Source organism: Mustela erminea, chromosome 13, assembly GCF_009829155.1.
Source record: "Mustela erminea isolate mMusErm1 chromosome 13, mMusErm1.Pri, whole genome shotgun sequence".
NCBI classification, from domain to species: Eukaryota; Metazoa; Chordata; class Mammalia; order Carnivora; family Mustelidae; genus Mustela; species Mustela erminea.
In genome coordinates this window covers 69,935,499-69,957,894 of record NC_045626.1, presented here as the reverse complement: position 1 = coordinate 69,957,894, position 22,396 = coordinate 69,935,499, and the positions used below count along the sequence as shown (strand labels likewise).

At 41.2% G+C, this 22,396-nt stretch overlaps 1 protein-coding gene and 1 long non-coding RNA gene across 14 annotated transcripts in view; one reads left to right on the top strand and one right to left on the bottom strand.

The window, feature by feature from the left end:
• The window catches only part of MTMR3 (myotubularin related protein 3), a 143,710-nt gene that overhangs the window by 109,891 nt on the left and 11,423 nt on the right, over window positions 1–22,396 (top strand). For all 9 annotated transcript variants that reach the window (XM_032309268.1, XM_032309273.1, XM_032309269.1 and 6 more), the window contains 9 exons: window positions 5,864–5,960; window positions 8,396–8,509; window positions 13,499–13,704; window positions 14,226–14,357; window positions 15,331–15,442; window positions 16,842–17,037; window positions 17,849–18,034; window positions 20,906–21,076; window positions 22,198–22,343. In XM_032309268.1, coding sequence (XP_032165159.1) covers window positions 5,864–5,960; window positions 8,396–8,509; window positions 13,499–13,704; window positions 14,226–14,357; window positions 15,331–15,442; window positions 16,842–17,037; window positions 17,849–18,034; window positions 20,906–21,076; window positions 22,198–22,343 — 1,360 coding nt within the window. The remainder of the gene's footprint in view (window positions 1–5,863; window positions 5,961–8,395; window positions 8,510–13,498; window positions 13,705–14,225; window positions 14,358–15,330; window positions 15,443–16,841; window positions 17,038–17,848; window positions 18,035–20,905; window positions 21,077–22,197; window positions 22,344–22,396) is intronic.
• LOC116571418 overlaps window positions 5,959–22,396 on the bottom strand; it is a 101,805-nt gene continuing 85,367 nt past the window's right edge. For 3 of the 5 annotated variants that reach the window (XR_004277873.1, XR_004277877.1, XR_004277874.1), the window contains 3 exons: window positions 8,683–9,538; window positions 8,384–8,588; window positions 5,959–6,310 (listed from right to left, as the gene is read on the bottom strand). This is a non-coding gene — a long non-coding RNA (uncharacterized LOC116571418). The remainder of the gene's footprint in view (window positions 6,311–8,383; window positions 8,589–8,682; window positions 9,539–22,396) is intronic. The other 2 variants (XR_004277875.1, XR_004277876.1) reach the window with 2 other exon arrangements.

Sequence of the window (22,396 nt, the reverse complement as noted above, 5' to 3'; positions counted from 1 at the left end):
TAGCTGCATATTGTTATATAAGAACTTCAGTTGTTAAAGAGTCCTAACCCTAATGGGCATACCCCTAGTTTTAGGTGGTTAGTCAGCAAGGCTTTCTTTTTCTCCTAACCTGTTTTTTCACAATGACAGACTAGAAATTCCTCATCTCTTTAGATGACTCCTTATTTCCTTGATAAAAATAGTTTCTTTTGGATTTGAGCCATCTCCTAGGCTATTGCTAAGGTGTGCCAGGTCAGAACTTCACTCTTTTAATTATGGATGGCTGTGTCTTGAGCTGAGATGACTTCTGTCCCTAGATCCTTCTCTTCCTGATGATACTTGGTATTCTTTGGCTGCCAGAGCTTATAGATATCGACAGTGTTCTCTGTCTTTTCATTAGTTTGTGATGGGTGGAGGTATTTGGGGGGTAAAGAACTAAGAACTAGGGAACCTGAACTAAAACCCTACTTTACCATTTAATTAAAAAAAAAAAATACTGGGCAAGCCATTTATCGTCTTTGTACTTCAGTTTCCTTTGTTCTTCAGACTGGGACATTCCTGTTCTTCCTACCCAAGCTGATCTGGGTATCGCAAAGATCAAATCTGTTATTGCTAGAGAGTTCAGTTCAGTAAATATCTGAGTGCTTCCTATGTGCCATACTTGTCAGAACATTTTGGGTTTTATGAATATACAAGGTGATGCCATTGTAACTGATTGGTTGGAGCTTAATCTGAGTAAAGGTTGTATTCTGTTTCTTTCTAATGTCACAAATCCACACTGAAGTTAACCTGCTACCACTTACATGGAATCTTACTGTACTTCAGTGACTTGATTTGAGTGTGTTTATTATATATATGTATGGCTTTTTCCTTTTTATATATTTTCACTGTGGAGTACAGAGGGAAAACTTGGTCCTAATAAAAAATACTGTGGTGGCATTTTTAAAGCCAGTCAACCTGGTTCTTTTGTCTCTGCCCAGTATTATTGAGTGTTGGTGGTGGCTACAGCATTACTCACCAAGTGGGAGCATACCAGACAACCACATTCTTACAAGTCATCTTTAGGGTGAGACAACACTTGAGATATTTCAAAGTGATGCCTTTGTATAATCTGCTCCAACATATGAGATCATAAGCACATAGACTCTGAAGAGTTGAAGTGAGTTTAGTCTTTTAGCAGTTAATAAAGGGTTTTATGGATTCTGTCTCTCTATGCCTAGTCTGCTAAGAGTAGAATGTGTCAGAAAGGAGCGAAATGGGAAAATTGTATCATTGCCTTGTATTCATATAAATCTTAAGTTTCTGACTTGTTGAAGCTGTCATAGTTAAGCCAGCCATAAGCTCTGAGTCTTAATCTACTTTGGAAGAAGTCTCAGTATTGCTATTGGAATTTACCTGTGAAACTTGCAGAAGTCTTTGTGAAACTCTTGACTCTTAGATCCATTTCAAACTCTAAAAAAGGAATGGACTGAAAGCTTAAAGCTTCTCTCCCATGTGCTTGGTTTTCTTCTCTTCATTGTAGCTGCCTTCTTGATGATCATTCTGTCCTTGAGCATTAAGCAGGGGTACTGACAAATGACTGGGCAATTCAGTTATTAGTTTAGTAGCATCAGGCTCCTCTCTCTGATCTCTCTTCTGTGAGATGCCCATTAAGCATATCTTGAACCATGAACAGCATAGGAGTCTGGGTCTCACAGCTCTTGTGCAGCTACCTGTTTAGTAAAAAAGCCAAGTCTTAGGAGTTTGAACGAAGTCCGCTAAGTGTAAATTTAGACGACTGTCCTGGAATGTTTGTTCATAGAACAGAATGATTCTTCCATCCATATTTGAAAATCTGGGAGGGCTGGTTCTCACCTTCTCTGACTCCGAAGCAGTTCTTTTCCTCACATCCTGTATAGAGGACTGGCTCTTCTATCTCAGATCTTTAGGCTGTGTATAATTGTGGGCTTTTGAATGCTCAGAATCACCCAGGGAGCTAGACTTTTGAGGGGGGGATATTTTTAGACTGCCTATTGACGCTGGTTATGATAGAGGGTCTCATTGCTTTAAAAAGGTTTTCATTCTCGAGGCGCCTGGGTGGCTCAGTAGGTTAGGGCCTCTGCTTTCAGCTCGGGATATGATCCCAGGGTCCTGGGATTGAGCCCCACATCGGGCTCTGTGCTCAGCAGGGAGCCTGCTTCCTCCTCTCTCTCTGCCTGCCTCCTTGCCTGCTTGTGATCTCTCTCTCTCTCTGTGTCAAATAAATAAATAAAATCTTTTAAAAAATAAATAAATCTTTTTTAAAAAAGGTTTTCATTCTCACTAAAGAATTGCTGGACTGTTTGCATTTTTAGTACAAGAAATAAACATTTAAAAAGGACACATCCTCATTTGGGGGGGGGAGCAGACAGGAGGGTTGCAGTGGAAACTCAAAGCCAAACAAACTTAAAACCGTAATATTTAAAATAGGATATGATAGTATATCTGATATTGAATCAGTGGAAACCAGAGAATTCTTAGAGGGAGATTCATAAGGGAAATCAGCAAATAGATGTGCTTGGCATTCAGTTTTCTAGCTGAAAAACATAAGGGAGCTTCTAACACAATTTAGCAAAAGCCAATTGAATTACTCCTGTATTTAAGGTCTGTTGCTAGTTTTTTTTTTTTTTTAAAAGCATTGCTTTTCCGACTAAGTTGGGATCCACTTGTGGGTCATAAAATCAAAAGTTTTAAGGAATGAAATACAAAATGAAACACCTAGGATAGAAAATATTAAAATGTATCCCACATAGTAAGGGTGGGTAGTTTAGTAAAGCTTTTAAAAATAAACATGCAGGGGCACCTGGGTGGCTCAGGGGGTTGAGCCTCTGCCTTTGGCTCAGGTCATGGTCTCGGAGTCCTGGGATCGAGCCCTGCGTTGGGCTTTCTGCTTTGTAGAGAGCCTGCTTCCTCCTCTCTCTCTCTGCCTGCCTCTCTGCCTACTTGTGATCTCTCTCTCTGTGTCAAATAAATATATAAAATCTTTAAAAAAAAATAAATAAACATGCAGTGGCTTATGATGTAAAACCTAATTATTTGGGTTGTGATGGTCAGTTTCAAACTTAGGAACTTGCAGTTTCAGAGGATACAAAGGTAACTAAACTCCTTGTTCTCCTTGTTTACACAGTAACATGTTTTATGCTTGTTACAAAGTATGTATTTCTTTGTATGTAGCTCAGAATTTCATACTCTTGATAGTGGTTCTAAGCTTTTCTTTGGCAAATTGCCAGTGATGATGGTGGTGATTTGCCAGTTACTATTTTAAAATTAGAGGGTCCTTTTAGGGCTGTGTATTTGTGCTCAGAGTAGAGGTACTAATGTTAGAGTCATTAATTACATTTACCTTTTGCCAAGACTTGGAGCTATATTACAGGTGGGAAGAATCTCATTAATTAATGAACTTGGAAATTGCCATAGTTTTACTGTTTTAGATGGGGATTAAAAGTGAAGGACTCTCCAATATTCTTTTTATTTTATTTTATTTATTTGACAGAGATCACAAGTAGGCAGAGAGGCAGGCAGAGAGAGAGAGAGGAGGAAGCAGGCTCCCCATGGAGCAGAAAGCCCGATGTGGGGCTCGATCCCAGGACCCTGGGATCATGACCTGAGCCGAAGGCAGAGGCTTTAACCCACTAAGCCACCCAGGCGCCCCTCTCCAATATTCTTGATGGTCACTATTCCTTGAAATTTATAGACAGATGGCATCCCATTTCAGACAGCTTTTTTCCTATTTGGAAAGCTGACATCACATCTAAAACTTTTCCACAATGGGATACATTCAGCTGATTATTTCTTCCTAAATCTCTGCACCTCATTTTTTTATAGCTCTCCTTCAGGAAACATATGATACCTAGTTTAAGCTCACAAAAAGCAGTTTAAATGGGAAGTAGTTTTATAGAATTGTCCTTCATTCAAGTAATTGCTGTTTCCTATTCTGAAGCTCCTTTCCCAGGGAAAGCAAAGCTTTCTACTTTGATCACCAAAGCAGTCTAGTCTGCTTTGTGCTTTTATTATTGTAGTTTCTCCCAGCCCCCACCAGAATTTATTTTACAACCTGTAACACTACATATAGAGATACTGCTTAATGGTTTTCTGTTTGTTTGTTTTACTGCCCTAGGACTCTGTGTGTTTTCAAGGAAGAAAGTTATTTCAGATTTAATGACTTTTATGTTCGGTTCACTTCTGCATTTGTTGCTTGCTGTCTTTAGGAAGAGAAAGCCAGTTTCATTAGCGCAGATGTAGGCGGTTTATACTTGTTTGGGTGGATGTTCTTACAAATGCTTAGCACTTTACTTAGTAGTATGGTGTTTCCTGAGATTCTTGGGTACTGGAAGTTACAGTTTCATGATCTCTTATCTGCAGTTCTGTAATCTATAAGGCTCTGAAAATCAAGAGTCTTCTTACTTGGTGGCTTGACCCAGTCTGAGCTGACATGAAGCTATTTGCTGCTTTACTTATTACCATTTAGTGGGAATTATCCATGCATTTCGCTGTAGAAATACTAATGTTTTGATTAGTAGACCCTGTTGAGAGTGTTAATCTAATACTATATTATATATACGATTTTAAACTCAAGTTTTGAAATCTGGCCCATAGGATTTCTGATGAGGAGTTGTAGATTTATATTACTATTCTTGGTGAACTTGTTCATTTTATGTTTTATGTATATTGTGAGTGTGGAAATGGGAGAGTAGCCAGTGACAGGGACTGGATTATGGTAGGACAGACCTACCATAATAACCTCTCTCAGTCTCAGTTTTATCCTCTGTAAAATGAACTTGGTGATAACCACTCTGAGTTGGTAGTAGTGATTAAATGAGATAACATAATTCTTTTTTTTTTAAGGTTTTATTTAATTACCTGACAAATGAGAAATAGGCAGAGAGGGAGGCAGAGAGAGAGAATGGGAAACAGGCTCCCTGTTGAGCAGAGAGCCCCATGTGGGGCTCCATCCCAGGACCCTGAGATCATTATCTGAGCGAAAGGCAGAGCCTTAACCCACTGAGCTGCCCAGGCGCCCCAAAATAATGGGAACAACCTAAGTCAACCTAAGTGTTCATCAACAGATGAGTGGATAAAGAAGATGGGGCATATGCATGCGCATGTGCACGTTGTGTACATACACACGCATACAGGAATATTACTGACTCATAAAAAAGAAAATCTGCCATTCGTGACAACATGGAGGGACCTAGAGGTTATTATGCCAAGTGAAATAAGACAGAAAGACAAATACCATATGATTTCACTTATATGTGGAATCTAAAAACGGACAAACAAAATAATACAGATTCATAAATACAGAGAACACATTGGTTTTCTGGTTGCCAAAGTAGGGGGTGGCGATGGGCAAAATGGGTGAAGGGGATTAAGAGGTATAAACTTTCAGTAAGAAATATGTCAAAAGGATACAAGGTACAGCATAGGGAATATAGTAATATTATAAATACAATAATATTATAATATTTTATTGTAATACTGTAGTATAGTCAATAATATTGTAATAACTACCATAATATTGTGATACAAAATTGTAATAGCAATATTATAATATTGCAATAATATTGTAATAACTGTCACTCTGTATGGTGACAGATGGTACCTGCACTTACAGTGAGCATTTCATAATATATGTAATTGTTGAATCACTATCTTGTAGACCTGAAACTGATGTAAATTGGATTAGCTATATTTCTATTAAAAATTAGTTCCTCATTCCTTTGTATAGTCTTACCCTGACAGGGACTTTTTAAACTAAAACTAAGTACATGTTATTTATATAACTGAGCAGGGTAGCTATGCTTTTATTCTACCTGTTTTACAAAATGGTATTCATTTCTTTCTTTTTGCTGTCCTTGGCCCCTAGGGGAGCATGTAACGTCAAGGTTTAAAAACGAAGTGGAGCGAATGGGTTTTGATATGAACAATGCCTGGAGGATTTCCAACATCAATGAGAAGTACAAGTGAGTTGTATGGGTGCCTATGGACTGTGCTTCACAGCCAGTGCCTTTGCAGAAACCCCAGTTCTCATGCGGCGGAGCATTTGAACTTAGACATAGACCTATTTTTTCAGTGGAATTTTATTATATCTAACTGCATGGTCTTCAGAGTACTTCTTGAGCCTTCTGTTCCCATTGCTGTTACTGGAGTGGAAAATTGGTATTTCATAGGATTCTGGAACCTTCCTTTCCATCCCCCCTCCAGATCTCTGTTGTTCCAGGTGCGTGTGTTTCCTAGACAGTATTGTGTTCTCATGTAGGCAGGCAGTTTCCATTGGTCTCGTCACCACTTGATGTCACATTGGAGATAGACTCTGTGATCGCAAAGCAGTGATACAACACTTATAAGCTAGTTTTTATGACTTAATTTTACTCCAGATTCTATGAAATAGGCATAAGTACTATTCTGTACTTTCCAACTTCATAGCTATGACCATTTAATCATTAAATATTAATATAATCACTGTTAAATATTTCCCATTTCTTGTTTCCTTAAAAGGTGTGAGTACTTTGGTATTGGGGGGTCAGCTAACTATTATGATTTTGGTGGTCCAAATTTCTATGAAACAAAAGAAAATTGTTCAGGAGATTTAAATTAGTATTTTTCTCCTCTTAAGATCTAGCAGTTGCAGGCATTAATCATTCTGTTTTTCAAACTGCCTCAAATTATGATAGCCATTTTCTTGGTCTGTTTGTGGGTAGCCATCAGAGCATTTCATTTTTCATTGGAATAGTTTATGCAGCTCTTAACATGGACCCTGGCCAAGGAATTAAGAACACGGGGTCTTGTGAAGGAACTGGAGCTACATGTAGACCTGTCATACCTTTGCCTGTTCTGTTACAAGTCAAAGCAGAGAACAGAGGTGGAGACTGGAGGCAAGGGCTCAGAGAACCTGAGGCTGCCACAGGCTTTGTTCATGCACAGCCCTCCTTTCCTATGCTGGAAACTGCTTATCTACATGTAAGCAGCCAGTATTTGCTAAAGAGGTGACTACTAGGTAGTGTAATACAGAACAAGGAATAGAATGATCAGAATATTGGTTGAAGTCAGAAAACCAAGTTAAGCTAAATTTGTTGAATAAAAAACAAGTTGAATAAACTTGAATTCAAACGAGTTCAAAAGCCATTTGGTTTTCAAAATCACTATTCAATATGGGTTTTAAAAACTAATTTTTGTCTTTGAATCCCCTATTTCTGCCTCAAAACCAGTCTGCAGGACATTGAAAAGTGCTCCTATGAAGGAGTGCTAAATTTACTGTTAAGTTTTAAACAAGATAAAAGAAGACAAAAGAACAAGACTCGTGGTTACCATATTAACTGTGGTCATAGTGTCCCAGATTATTTTTAGTTTATGGGTGTTAAGTTTATAGAGCTACTATCAGTTGTAGATATTCTCTTGGTTCAGTGGCTTTTAAATTCTTGATATTTAATCTTCTGGAAATTGAGAACATGTTGTAGATATTTTGTGCAGAATGATCCTAAGCTACTTGGTGTTTTCTGCCTCTTCCCCCACTGCATAAGGTAGGCAAGGGCCGCTTCAGGTGGTGGTACAGGAGGAGGAGGAATTTGTGTATTTTAAGATTCGGATTAAAGGTCTTCTTCCCTTCACTGCTAAAAAGGAATATTAGGATACCCATGGAGAGACAATGTCCTATAAGTGAAAAACCTGTCAGAAAGAACTGCTTTTTAGGGCACCAGCCTGACTAGCATGTAGCTACTATCTTCCTCCCTAATGAAAAGAGCTTTATCCCCCCTGAATATAGTTCTAAAGTATGTTTTATGAAATTATGATTAACAGCTTACTCATATTACTAACTGTGATTATGTATGCAATGTCCTGACTTCTGGTACTGCTTCTGCATACCCTGCCTGTACCTGTTACCTATAATTAGGACACATCAGAGAATATGTTAGTAATTCTGTAAGGTATCTGGAAACTTGAAATTGCAGACTTTTGTCTTTCTTCACATGTTTCCCTTTGACAGAAGCCTGAAAGAGTGAGGGGGTCTGGTAGAGGTTGACAGACTTTCACTTCTGTAGTTGGACTGTGAACTTTATATAGTTAAGAAGTGACTTCTGTGTTTGTTACAAGAGAATGTTAGAGTGAAGTAACTGATTGCCTGTGGGCTCCCCTTATTTCAGATGTTAGGATCACCAAATTCCCAAAGGTAGCCTAAAGTGGAACAGTGACAGATACTGTCAGGCGACATACACATAAGTAAACACCTAAGGTGACTAGTTTTGCTGAGTAGACCAGGACTCACTTACAGCTCCATATTGCCTTTTATTAACTGGCTCTGGGTAGCTTATCAGCATCCTTATACTGGCTCACCTAGTGTCTCTCCCTCTTTCCCTCCCTTCTTCTTCCCCCACTCCCTCCTTCTCACCTTCCCCATTAGGCTATGTGGTAGCTATCCACAGGAGCTCATAGTGCCTGCCTGGATCACCGACAAAGAACTAGAGAGTGTAGCAAGCTTCAGGTCCTGGAAGCGCATCCCTGCCGTCGTCTACAGGTAAGTAAGCCTAGCCAGGCCCAGCCTGGTCTGGTGCTGCTGTCCACTGCATGTGGTCTGCTGCTCTGTTGCCGCTAACCTGGGAAGGAAGGAAAGGGTTCAGAGAATTTTCCAGGCAAGCTTGTGCTTCCTTATAGTTAAAGCCACTCTTACAGTGACACACTGATACTTACCGCATCCAGAATACTTGCTGATGGTTCAGGTGATAAGAAAACTTTAATAGAAAAGTGGCTAGTCTTGCTATTTTAAGAGCCTTCTGACATTCTGTGGGAAGATAATGTGTTACTGCATTTGGCCTTTGGATTGAGAGAGAGGAGTTAAAGTCAAGTAATTTGTGATCGTCTTTGTGGTTGAAACTTTGACACATGAAAGAGCTCTGTTTTGAGAGGGAGCATTAAAAGGAGAAGGCTAGGGCTTGGCTAGATAGAAGATCTTATAAAGATCAAAGACCTAAGAGCCAGGGGAGGCAAGTTCTAAAAGGGAATGGTGGCGTGGTGTCAAGCACAGGTTTGGGAGTTCAGGTCTTCTCACTGATAACTCTTGCTAAGGCACCTCGAGTAAATTCCCTAATTTACCTCAGCCTGTTCCTAATTAGTAAAATGGAATGATGGTCCTACTTCAGAGGTATGCTGAGCCGCATGAATGCATCTGTGAATACTGGGCTGCTCTAAGCAGTACATGGAGGAGGTTGTATTCCTCGGGACTGTTTTTATATATAATTCATTGAATAGCTCAGCTCTCAAGGACTCAAGTTAAGACTTGAAGAAGTCATTGCCTCTTATTTTGAAATTGTTTCAGATGTCATCTCTTTATAGTATTTACATTCTCCATTCCATTTTTCCAGTTTGCAGATTTGGGCTTTCCTTGAATTTGGGCCTAGCCACTGGGGCTCACTCAGACACTTCCATGCCAGGAAGCATTCCATTGAAATATTGATGTTGTAGGAAGGGATTTATCTCCTTGTGGGATTTCCATTGAGGTAACCAGCTTGTTCATTTACTCCACTGATGGCAAATTCTGATGGCTGTCCTGAATAGAAATGAAAAAGTATTTGTTTCTGGCCCAGTGGAATCCATTAAGTTTTCAATCTCAATTTTCATCACTGTTGTTTTCAGACACCCCTAGAAAAGTAGGTCACCAAATTTACCTATCACTCTAGTGACAAGGATGACACAGGAATTAGAGAGCAGGGAAAGCTGAAAGGATTTGTGTCTTAGCAGTGATTGGCCTAGCTCAAATAGGGAAAGCAGCCAGCTGCTGCTCTGTGGCCAACAGCTGTGTTAGATCAGCAGCCCTAGTATTTGTAGGGTTTGTGGACTTTGAGCATAAGAGGAAAGGACTGTCATTTTCAAAGTACAGGGCTTTAGGTGAATTTTCCTTGTTGGTAGAGAAGCCTGTAAGTGCAAGTTAAAGAAAAATTTAGAATAAACAACAGAAACCTTTTTTTTCCCTTCTAAAATTTATTCTAGAGGGCATGGGCCATGGGTTCCCCCCGCCCCAGCCCTTTCTAGAGATTATAGTATATATGTATAAATGAAATTTATTTCCAATTTCTCTTAGAAAATCTGCTCTCAAAGGATTACAAATGAAAGTTCTTGGTATTTAAAAAAAAAAGTTCTTGGTATAGTCCAAACAAACTCAGCTAGGCTTTTAGGAACTAGCCTCCATTTGGGAACATTTTTGAATCTTTGAGCCCCAAACTGGGTTGTTAAAATGGTCAGGAAGTTTTGTAAGGGGTGTATAGAAGACTGTTTTGGGGATACTCTGCGACTCTCTGCTTTGCCAGGCCAGGTGGCAAGCTGCTTCTGAAATCCAGCATACTTTTACTGAATTTAGTTGTCTGTAGACTGCAGTAAGGATTCCTGAAGTTGCTAGCAGCAGTTACTTGACAGCATCATGCTGAACCAGTGCCTCATTAGTGTTTTTTTTCCCACTGTGATGAGAGAGTGTTTAATTGGGTTTATTACTGAAGACCAAGATTGCTCTCTAACCTAGCAAGGTGCAAAGGGCATCCATCTGTAGTGCAATTCACAGCTCCCCCCTTTGTGCACTGAGTGATTATTAGAAATTTCTAATCATTTAGTGAGCTTGCCTAATACTAAGGAATAGTTTAAGTATTTATGTATTTCTATATAGAATTGAAGCATTCAGTGTTCAGTAGGGGACTCATCCATTGGACATCTTCATTTTTATACTTTTTCCTTGGCTCTGTTTGTTGATATGGTAGAAATGCTCTTTCATGATTTTTAGCTGTATTGTTTTAGTTTTTGATCATGCAGTCAAAAGCATTTTGGAAGACTACAGAAAACTGCTTATTGCAACAGTTCAGTTGAGGCTGGCTGTTAGAAATGCTATGACCCTTTAAATCCAAGATCCAAGCTGAAGAGTGCCATCTTCTGTTCCTCTTGGGCATTGCTAGGAGCACTGCAGAGAAAGAAGATGCTCAGAAAAGGCCCTGCCAGCCTTTTTTGTGAAGGTTTGGCACAGGTCAGCTCTATTGTTTCCCAATGCCTATTATATGTGCTAGTAGGCGTTTTAGGAATTAGGTTTGATTTCCAGTTGGGCTCCATTCAGCAGGTGAGCCCACTGAGCATAGTGGCTAGTGCTTTCTGTTACTGCTAGTCTCTGCTAGTCTCTAGTTTCTGACTAGAGACTAGTTTCTGCTAGTCTCTCTGTTCTGGAGGATTTAAAAACTAAAGTAAACTGATGCTTCCAGTGGAATATGGTTCTTGCTGAATTTCATTGACTGCCTGTGAGCTTTAGGATTAAAAATAAAAACTGTTCTCACATTGTTTCTTAAAGATGACAAATAGATTCAGTAGTATGTTTTATTTAGATCTGTCTCCTATGTATGTGTTATAGATGCGTATGAATGTATGTATGTAGATTTTTAAAAGATTTTATTTGAGAGTGCGTTTGAGGTGGGGGAAGAGCAAAGGGAGAGGGACACGCTGACTCTGTGCTGAGCTCTGTGCTGTGACTGGTTTCTTTAACGTAGGGCCCCGTCTCAGGACCCCAAGATCATGACCTGAGCCAAAACCAAGAGTTGAACGCTTAACCGACTGAGTCACCCACCCGGCCCTGTATTTAGATTTTAATGGGAAGTAAGATATGGATACTTCCCCTCTGGGAGATAGAATTGGGAGGCATTTAAACATTTTGCTTACTACTTACTCTGCTAATTTAGTTTTATAACGAACCGATTACTTTTATAACTTTCTAAAAACTACTTTGTGAATATCACAGTTCACCCTTTTAATGTGTAGTTTGATTTTTTTAAAAAAGATTTTATTTATTTATTTGACAGAGAGATCACAAGTAGATAGAGAGGCAGGCAGAGAGGTGGGGGAAGCAGGCTCCCTGCTGAGCAGAAAGCACAATGCGGGGCTCAGTCCCAGGACCCTGAGATCATGACATGAGCTGAAGGCAGAGGCTTAACCCATTGAGCCACCCAGGAGCCACTGTAGTTGGATTTTTAAAAATATATTCAGAGTTGTGTAATCATCAGTACAGTCAATTTTAGTACATATTCACCCTCTCAGAAAGAAACTCCAGACCCATTAGTAGTCACTAGTAATCTACCTTGTACAGATTGCCCATTCTGAACACTTCTAATAAATGCAGTCATAAAATATGTGGCCTTTTGTGACTGGTTTCTTTAACTTAGCATAACATACTCCACGTTCATCCATGTTGTAGCATTTATTGGAACTTTATACCTTTTGTGCCAAATACTACTTTTGTAACTTTTTTTTTTTTGGTAAAGATTTTCATTTATTTATTTATTTGACAGAAACATCACAAGTAGGCAGAGAGGCACACAGAGGGGGAGAGGGAGGCAGAAAGCCTAATGTGGGGCTCGATCCCAGGACCCTGAGATCATGACCTGAGCTAAAGGCAGAGGCTTAACCCACTGAGCCACCCAGGCGCCCCCTTTTATAACTTTTTAATTGCTAAAATTGCCTAACTAAATTCCTAACTAGGAAAAGACTGGGTTTTACTTTTTATTTCTTTATTTTTATTTAAGAATTTATTTATTTGACAGAGCGCAAAGGGAGCACAAACAAGGGGAGCTGCAGAGGGAGAGAGACAGAAGCAGACTCAGGGAGCCCAATGTGGGACTCAATCCCAGGACCCTGAGATGATGAGCTGAGCCGAAGGCAGATGGCTTAACTGACTGAGCCACCCAGGTGCCCCAAGACACTAGGTTTTAATATCACCTTAAAGACTTCTGAGTAAGATTTCTGGTCTTAATTTTTACAAAAGATCTATCAAAAAATAAAAAAGGGTCAGAGTATGGCTTACTGAGGTTTATGCTGTTCCTTCTGAGAGCTTAAGGAAAGGTAGCTGGTATGTTGAGCTATCTGCCTATAGTAAGAGCAATTTGAGTCATGAAATCTCAGAAGATTTTGTAGAGTGGTCCACTGTGGGCCAGGTAAATGTTTGAGTCCCAAAGGTGGGATCTTGTTTTAAAAAGAATCCCCAAGCCATCCATAAGTGTACAGTTGCTGCAGTGGGCCCTCAGAAGTTGTTGTGGAAACAAATATTTCTGCGTCAGCATCTATTATGCCAGGATATTCAGGCGCAGTATTAAGAAGAGATTAATGTTTCATTATTGAATAGCAGAATTAGTGTAGTATTTGTAGATTATATTTTTCCCAGTTTTCCAAAAATAAATTTGAAGATTCAAATGTTTGCTTAATGAATATAAATTCTTTTTTCTAAGAGCACACATTTATCATTTTGTTGCTGACTTTACAAGGGCCTCAAAAATGATCAATTTTTGAGAAAGATTCAGATAGGTTTTGTTGTTTATTCTTGATGCTATAGAAGATTTCTGCCCTGAGAGGACTTGAAGCTAACCCATCACTTACCTGTATTCATGCTCTTTGTTAACACATTTAAAATACACTACCTGACTTTTGTATGAGCACAGAGCATCGGAATGGGGCCGCTGAGATGGGTAATGGGGTCTTATTCCTTGCACAGGCACCAGAGTAATGGAGCTGTCATTGCCCGCTGTGGACAGCCGGAGGTCAGCTGGTGGGGCTGGCGAAATGCTGATGATGAGCACCTGGTGCAGTCGGTAGCCAAAGCTTGTGCCTCTGACTCCCGATCAAGTGGCAGCAAGCTGTCAACTAGGAACAGTTCTCGAGACTTTCCCAATGCGGGAGACCTTTCTGATGTGGAATTTGGTAAGATGCTCCCTGGATCCAGCAGCAGAAATTTTTAGAGTATCTTTGAGAACTTTTTCTTGAGTAGCCTTTCCTTGTAAGACCTATAATTTGTTTCATAGGAGAGAGAGGCTGAAGCTTCAGTTGATGGGATTATTTGAGGAATCATAGGTCTGGACAGTGAACCAGACAACTATTTCAGACTTGGCTTGAGAGGGCTAATGTGTCTGTTGTCTTTCTAGTCATTGTGACAACAGTGGGGTATGTATGTGATAGGGGACCTGGAATTTCTCCAGACCATGACAGGAGTCACCAGTCTTCGTGAAAAGACTATACATGTAGAAATGAGATAAAGGAGACTGGTAGACAAAACAGAAGATAGAGAAGTCCTGTGTATTAAGGGTTCTGGTTAGGTGGGTTTCATTTAATTGAGGGTTTTTATTTCTTGGTATTGTAGGAGGTGTTTTTAGTTCTTATTTTGCACAATTTTGGGGAGAGATGGGTTCATTCTAGTTTTTCACTCCTACCCGTGATGTTCCTAGATTCTTCTCTGTCGAATGCTTCAGGAGCAGACAGTTTAGCCATCCAACCGCAGAAGCTTTTGATCTTGGACGCACGTTCCTATGCTGCAGCTGTGGCGAACCGAGCCAAAGGAGGAGGCTGTGAATGCCCGGGTGAGGTGTATGGTACTTTGTCCCCTGATACTGTTCTCATGAACCCAGTCCATGCCCGGCTGGGTCTTAGTTCTCAATTTGAAATGAACGGCAAACTATGTTCTTCAGCCTATCTTGAGAGAGCCAGAGCTGTTTGGATTCTTAACACTTGTTTCTTTTCAGGGAAGTGGAGGAGGAGGTGCAGGGAAACCAAATAATCTTCCTTCCTAACCTTTAGATGATAAAGAAAGTAAATCCTCCCTGTAATAAGGCCTGTTCATGTTTGGAAGCTGCTTCTTTAGTGGCTCAATTTCTCAGCCTTCTAAAAGCTTTTCGTTGACTTTGACGGTGGGTTTACTCCTCACTGACCTCAGAGAAAACTTCCCACATGGCTTCTACTTAGAAAGGCTGGGGTGGAAGGTGAAGCACCAAATATAGGACTCTAGCAGCACACCTCTGTCCTGACCTATAGCACCCCTGCTTTCTGAATGTATTCTCCAAGGAGGGACCCCTTCAGTGCCAGTGGTGCGCTGATGGAGCAGGGAGAGGTTCCAGGCTCCTTCATCAGGATGTGATCTCAACTGGAAATTGAAAGCAGTTGTATGAAGGCGATATGTGAATACATAAAATGCATTGTTCTGCCAGCTTCTTTTCGAAGCGATTCCAGAGCTACAAGTTAGATGTGGCCCAAGAAGTTAACCTGAGATGGGATAGCAGGCTATAGATCTTTTTAAAAAAACAAAAAACAACAAAAAAACTTATGTTTTATGTCCATATCTTCACAAATCTAACTTTTCTTTTTGCAGAAACAGCTAAAATTCAAGCACTGTTTTTCCTGTGATAAAAGGACTAGACTAATAGGCATCAAAACAGCAGTTTCTTTCGTCAGCAACTATAATGGATTTGCTTTATAGCCTGTTTGCTGCTTTTAAATTTGGCCATGTGGGCTTTAAAGTCAACATATTTTTGTTCTCTTTATTGTTGTTCTCTGCAGAGTATTACCCAAACTGTGAGGTCGTGTTTATGGGGATGGCAAATATTCATTCAATTAGGAGGAGTTTTCAGTCTCTGCGGTTGCTGTGCACACAGATGCCGGATCCGGGAAAGTAAGACTTTGGCCTTAGCTTTAATTTTGCATTGCCTTTTTTCTTTCTTTCTTAATGAGTTTGGAGGTATCTTTTCTTCTGTTTCTTGGTACACTTCAGTCTTACTTTCAGTCCCTGTGTGCATTTTCCTTTCTATGTTAGGAGCACAGTAGCAAAAATCTAGCCCTTTGAAAGGTTTAAAGATGTGGAGCACAAAACAGATCTCAGTCCTCAGAAGCCCTGCCTTCTTGTTTTTCCTGGGACCTCTAATATTCTGCATTGTTTTTGGCTCATTTTTAATTCTTTGGTTTTGACATCCTGTAGGTAAACTTACCTGCTGTGAACTGGGGGGGGGGGTGTTTTTACCTTGAGTCAAAATTTATTCATCATGTTGTAAAAAAGGGTTAAACTTGCCATTTGGTGAAATCCTTTTACATTTGCTTCTGAGTCCTAAACTACCCTCTCTCATTACGAACATTGCCACATTTTAATTGCTTGTTAAAAATGAATGGCTGGCATTTGCAGTGAGGTAGGTGAAGTAACACTCCCTCCCCACCCACCCAAGGGAACTGGTTGAATACAAGAAAAATTAGCAGTAATGGTCTGTGAAACAAATACGGACAGATAAATATTTAAAAGACCCTGTTTTACTATTTCAGGAAGCCAGAAATGGTGCCAGAGAAGACAGAATTTTCTCTTTTCTGGTGTTTGTGCTAGAGCCCATAGCTGTTTCCCTGGGTTCTGTTCAGTAGATCTGATCATATCAAGTTTTGCAGAATTCCTTGATTTATTCAATCAAATGGCTGCCTGAACCACTTGTACTAACACTTGGTAGTAAGGGATTAGATTCATCGCAGTTGGAATCAGCCCAGAGGGTGGAGCACAACTGTCTTTGGGGAAAAAGCCTGACCCAAGAATGAGCTTGCTTCTCCACTATGAGGATTAGCAACTTGTATTTGCTACACAGCCAGCAGTGCTCTCTTCCCCAAAGGTGGGCCATAGAAAGAGCCTGGCTGAGGTCTCAGCAGATCTGCTACTAATTGACTATGTGACTTTAACCAAGTGGCATAATTACTATTTCCTTCAGAAGACTCCAGAAAGAACTACTTATATGGGATATATAACTACCATGGACTGAAAAATACTAGATACTCATTCTCAGAAACTAGCCTTAAGATTTTTAGAACAAAAATTCTATTAATTACTGTCCTATTTCTAAAGCTGTCCTCTATTGCATAGTAGGGGTTAACCTGCATCTATATACATGCTTTATAAAGACAGAGATTTGTTTGTTTGGGCACTGTTTTATTTGGAGGGAAAGATCTTTGGGAATTGCCTTTTAATTTCACGGGTATTTGGCATGATGCAGTAAATCATAAAAATCTGCATTTCCTTTCCCCTTCTGTTTTTATTTTTATAGTTGGCTCTCAGCCCTTGAAAGCACAAAATGGCTCCATCACCTGTCTGTGCTCCTGAAGTCGGCACTTCTGGTAGTACACGCTGTGGATCGTGATCAGCGGCCCGTCCTAGCGCACTGCTCAGATGGCTGGGACCGCACTCCCCAGATTGTGGCATTGGCTAAGCTCTTGCTGGATCCGTATTACCGAACCATAGAGGTGGGTGCATCCCAAGAGTAGGATTTGGTACATCAGTATGAGTGGGTGAAACCTTGGATGGTTTTATGATCAGTTTTGGTCTTGGTGGTTAGGCCTAAAGAGAGTGAAATTTGTTTTAAAACTATTGCTCCTTTACCTTGAGCTAAATTGTGGTGGTGCCTCCCACAGTTCTTGTGTCTTTTAAAATGGAGCAGATTGTGGATAACAAGGTATTGAGAAATTAGACATGTTTCCCTCTGTGTCTATTTACTTGGAAAAGTTTTGCCTGCTCCAGGAAAATGGGGATATTATAGTAGGATCTTGGCATGCTCATCCTGATAATGGGTCCAGATATCACTGCAGTGTGAGAGCTCTTTCTGGAGAAAGAGCCCTACTTTGAAAGAACCACATGGTGGGTTAAAGATACAAGAAAAGCCATAAAGGTGCCCTAAAATACATGTAAATCTGGGATAGGGAAAGATATTAGAAACAAGACTTAGTTAAGTATAACACAAAATAAAGAAATTAAAAAATAAGTTTAGAAGAAATGTGGTTCTTACACTACATACTGAAAGAAAGTACAGACTCAGGAAAGGCTTAGATAAATCATTAGTACCCATTTGATAATTATGGAATGGAGTTGAGTGAAGTGGGAAATTGCCCTAAGGATGTGTTCCATGGAGACCTTGGCTATGGGGCTGGGTCAGGCCCTCCTGTTGGGCTTACTGGGAGGGTATTAAAAGGGATTATTACTGTTAGTCCTGACAGGCTCAGGACTGTCATAGTCTGCATAGATAAGTACAAATGGTCTATCCCGGGTGTTTCCCTGCAGGGTTTCCAGGTCCTCGTGGAGATGGAGTGGCTGGATTTTGGTCACAAGTTTGCTGACCGGTGTGGTCATGGGGAGAACTCCGATGATCTGAACGAGCGCTGCCCCGTGTTTCTGCAGTGGCTTGACTGCGTTCATCAGCTTCAGAGGCAATTTCCTTGCTCTTTTGAGTTCAATGAAGCATTCCTTGTGAGTTTGGGCTTGTAATTCTTTATTTTGGGGACCTTCTAAAATTATGGGGGTATCAATGCAAATGTTAGTGGGTTTGTTTTCACATGAAACTATGAATTCTTTTTAGAATTTAATAAGGGCCATTCTTTCTCCCAGTTCTAATTAAAAACAGTAAGAAGTATGTGTTTATTCAATGAATATAGATGTGTTAGGTTTGCATAAAGTCTTTGAGTTTTTTTATACGTGAAGCATTTGACACTTGATCTCTGGGTTGTAAGTTCGAGCCTCCCGATGGGTGTAGAGATTTTTAAAAATAAAAGAGAAATAATAGAATATCCTCGGCTCCCTCCAGTCCATCTGCCAATCTCCTTACTGTCCCGTTCCCCCCACCCTGGACCCTGGCTTGTGTCCCACACTCACTGCACCCTTTCCTTTGACAGAGGACTCACTATCTTTGCCCTCTTCCAGCCTCTCCATCCACTGCTGCACTGCCTTCCATTGCTTGTCCTCTCCTCAGCTGCATGGTGCCAGCATTTCTCTCCTCTGCATTTTGCATTGGCGTATTTCCCTCTCTACCACATCGTTGCCGTTAGTACTCAGACGTGGCGTAGTACCTCCCATCCCCTGAAAACCCTTTCTCAGCTTTGCATCTCTTGCCAGCTATTAATTATTTCCTGTATCTCATTTCTTCACAGCAGAGCTCAAGTCTTCTGCATTTACTGTCTCAAATTCCTTTTTTCCCATTCTCTTAAACCCAGTCAGGTTCAGGTGTTCCCCCAACCACTTTAGCAGAGCTGTGGCTTTCATGTTGCTAATCCAGTGATCAGCTCTCTGTCTTCATCTTGCTAAGAAGTTTGTTTGTTTGTTTTTAAATTCAGGTATAATTGACAATATAATACTAGTTTCAGGTATATAACATAATTCTATATTTGTGTATATTGTGAAATACTCACAATAATTAACATCCATTGCCACACAAATTTTTTTTCTTGTGAGAACTTTTAAGACCTACTCTTAGCAATTTTCAGATACGCAGTAGAGTATTAACTATATTCACCATCCTGTACATTACATCTCCAGGACTGACTTATTTTATACCTGGAGTTTCGTTTCTTTGACTCTCTTCAGTTTACTCTTTGGCACTGTTTTAGTAACACCTTTCTTGAAACCCTTTCTTCAGTTGACTGCCAGTACAAACTGCCTTATTTCTTCTCTGCCTCACTAGCTGGTCCTTTTTGTCTCCTGTGCTAGTTCCTTCATATCTTCCCAGTACTGAATGTTGGAATGCTCCAGCACTCAGTCGCAAAGGTGCTTCTGTATCTCACTGCCTCTCTGGGGATTTCCTCCAGCCTCGATGGCTCTGATTGCTATCCATGATTCCTACATTTATAATTATGTCTTCAGCTCAGATCTCTCCACTGTTAACTCCAGACTCGCATACCCAACTGTGACTGCTCAGTATCTTCACATGGATGTCTTAATGGTATTTCACACTTAACCTGTTCAAAGCTTGGTTCTTGAGTTCCACATCTTCCCACCCAAAATCTGATCTTCCAGAAGTCTTCGCCCCCATCAGGGGGCAACTCAGTCCTTCCATTTACTTCGGGCAGAAACTCATATGGCCTGCCCAACTCTCCTCCTCCCCCTTTCATACTCCATGTTCAGTCTGTCAGCAGATCTGCAGCTTTGCTTCCAAAATTTATCTAAAACCTGATTACTTCTTGCTGTCTCTACTATTCCTACACTGGTCCAAAGTTATCACCATCTCCTGCCTTAATTCTGGAGAGTCAACCCAGCAACTAGAGGGATCTTTCTTTTTTCTTTATTTTAAAGATTTATCCATTCATTTATTTTAGAGAAAGCACACAAGCAGGGGGAGGGGCAGAGAGAGGGAGAGAATCTGAAGCAGATCCCCTGCTGAGCACAGAGCCTGATGTGGGGCTTGATCTTACCACCTGACACTATGACCTGAGCCAAAATCAAGAGCCGGCTGCTTAACTGATTGGCTCCTAGAGGGATCTAGGGGCAGTCCTTCTAAAACATAACTGAGACCATGTCATTCCTCTGCTCAAGAACCTCCAATTATTTCCATTTCACACAGTAAAAGCCAGTCCTTAAAATGGCCTGCAGAGCTGTCCTAGAGCTTACCTCTCTAGATTCATTTCCTGCCATTGCCCTCCTTGTGCAGTGTCTTTCAGTGACACTGGCCGCCTTCTGTTCTTAGAAATTGCAACCATGCGCTCACCTCAACACCTTTGTGCTGGCTGCTGGCTGTTGGCCTCTGCTTGGAGCATTTCCCCCTCAGATACCCTCTTAACTTGCTCTCTCACTTCTTTCTCCTGCTGCCCTGTGTGTGCCCTATCCCTCTCACCCTGCCTTACTGTGGTCCACAGCAGTGGTCACCTCTCCCCCACAGTTAGAATCAGCTCTTTCAGGGCAGGAGAGCTTTCTGAGAGTCGTCACCTACCCAGTACCCCTAGAAATGTCTGGGGTGTGTCAGATGCTCAGGATGATTTGTTGAGTGAAAAGCTGTTTAGAAATGTGCTTTCAGTTCAGACTTGTGTTGCACACTGACCTGCTCTTGTACCCGAGTGATAATGATCTGTCGCTCTGGAGTGTGGCTATTAACTCGGGACTTCTCAAACTGGTTGCAGGGAGGCCAAGAGGAGTGGGGTGCCAGCGATCTGTCTTTGCTCTTTTGAATCAGGAATGCTAGTGGTTGGGGTTGGTGGTACGAGGAGGCAGCTCTTCCGTGGCTTCCTTGGTTTCCCCATCCTTACGGAGTGTGAATTCTGAGGTGCTCTCAGGGATGTTGGGGAATGGGGGCTCAGCGGGGCTACCCTTCCCCCAGAGACATATACCCTGTTGCTTGATTTTGGACTCCCATAGGTGAAACTGGTGCAACATACCTATTCCTGCCTGTTTGGAACATTCCTGTGCAACAATGCCAAGGAGAGAGGGGAAAAGCATACTCAGGAGCGGACGTGTTCTGTGTGGTCGTTGCTTCGGGCAGGCAACAAGGCTTTCAAAAACCTACTGTATTCCTCTCAGTCGGAAGCCGTATGTATCCTTCAGCCTTTCCTCTCTGATCAGCAGAAGGAATTTGGGGGTGGTGACATATGGGAGCCATTTTCGGTAGTGACTGTTTTCTAAGAGGCATCTCTGTTTTCTCAAGCAAACTTGTTTTCTCTGTTTCTTCCATCTGTCCCGAGGAAGGCTTGTTTCCTGGTGCTGCTCTGATCTGCTTCTAACCCCTTTTTGCTTAGGGTGGTTTGATTTAATACCCATCTCTGTTTTGCCACTCCAGACATGAATCTTTTTTGACACCTCTTTTAGAGCTTAACTCACTCTTGACATGTTCGGTCTAACAAATGGAAGGGGAACCTAGTTGTCCCCTGGGTGCCCATGATAGCTTAGGAGCTGCCACCAGGCCCCTGGCACCATTCCAGTGCCATCAGGTGATGATACGCACTGCAGCTCCTGTCTCTGAGAGCAGAAGTGTGTTTGACACTAGCATGTGTGTCCATGTGATTTTCTGCTCACATGGAGAGCTGGTAGACTTTTTTCTGCAAAGGAGCACCTTCAGTTAAGCAGAGGAAAGGAGGCACACACATCTGTGTTGATACATGGTGATATTCCTTTTGTCAGAATGCATCTTAAATCTAAAGAAGTCAAAAGGAAGCTTCATGAGAGGTTGTATTGCTTCACTAGACTGTTAACATGCTTCTCACTACATTTAAGTAGTCAAAGGAAAGATTTACACTAACTGCTTCTCTCTTTTCTTCACTGTGCCTGCTGGGGAAGTCACAGTATAGGAAGAAAATTCCCTTCTTTTCCCATAATTAATTTAAGTGATCCTATACAACAGGTTTGATGGTGTTTTCGGAAGCCACCGTTTTTGTGCAAGGAAACATAGTTCCATTTAGTGAAATGACTCACTTTCATATGTAGTAAAAGCAACTAAAACCAAGCTGATATGAAAGTAGGTCATTCAATAAAGGGGACCTAAGAAGTAATTAATGAGAAATAGATTTTTAAAAATCCTTTAGATTTTCATGCCTACAGGAGGCCCTCAGGTGGGAAATGCAGCTGGTACACACCTTTTGGATTACAGCTTGGTGACTTTTTGACCCTCATTTCTGGATTTGTTTAAACCTGTATCCCCTCTGCTTTCCTGTCAGGTGCTGTACCCTGTGTGTCACGTGCGTAACCTGATGCTGTGGAGTGCAGTGTACCTGCCCTGTCCATCCCCATCCACCCCCGTGGACGACAGCTGTGCACCGTACCCAGCCCCCGGCACCAGCCCTGATGATCCGCCCCTGAGCCGGTGAGCCCGGGTTTGATGCTGAGCCTCCAATCCCTCATGGGTGTACTTCTGTG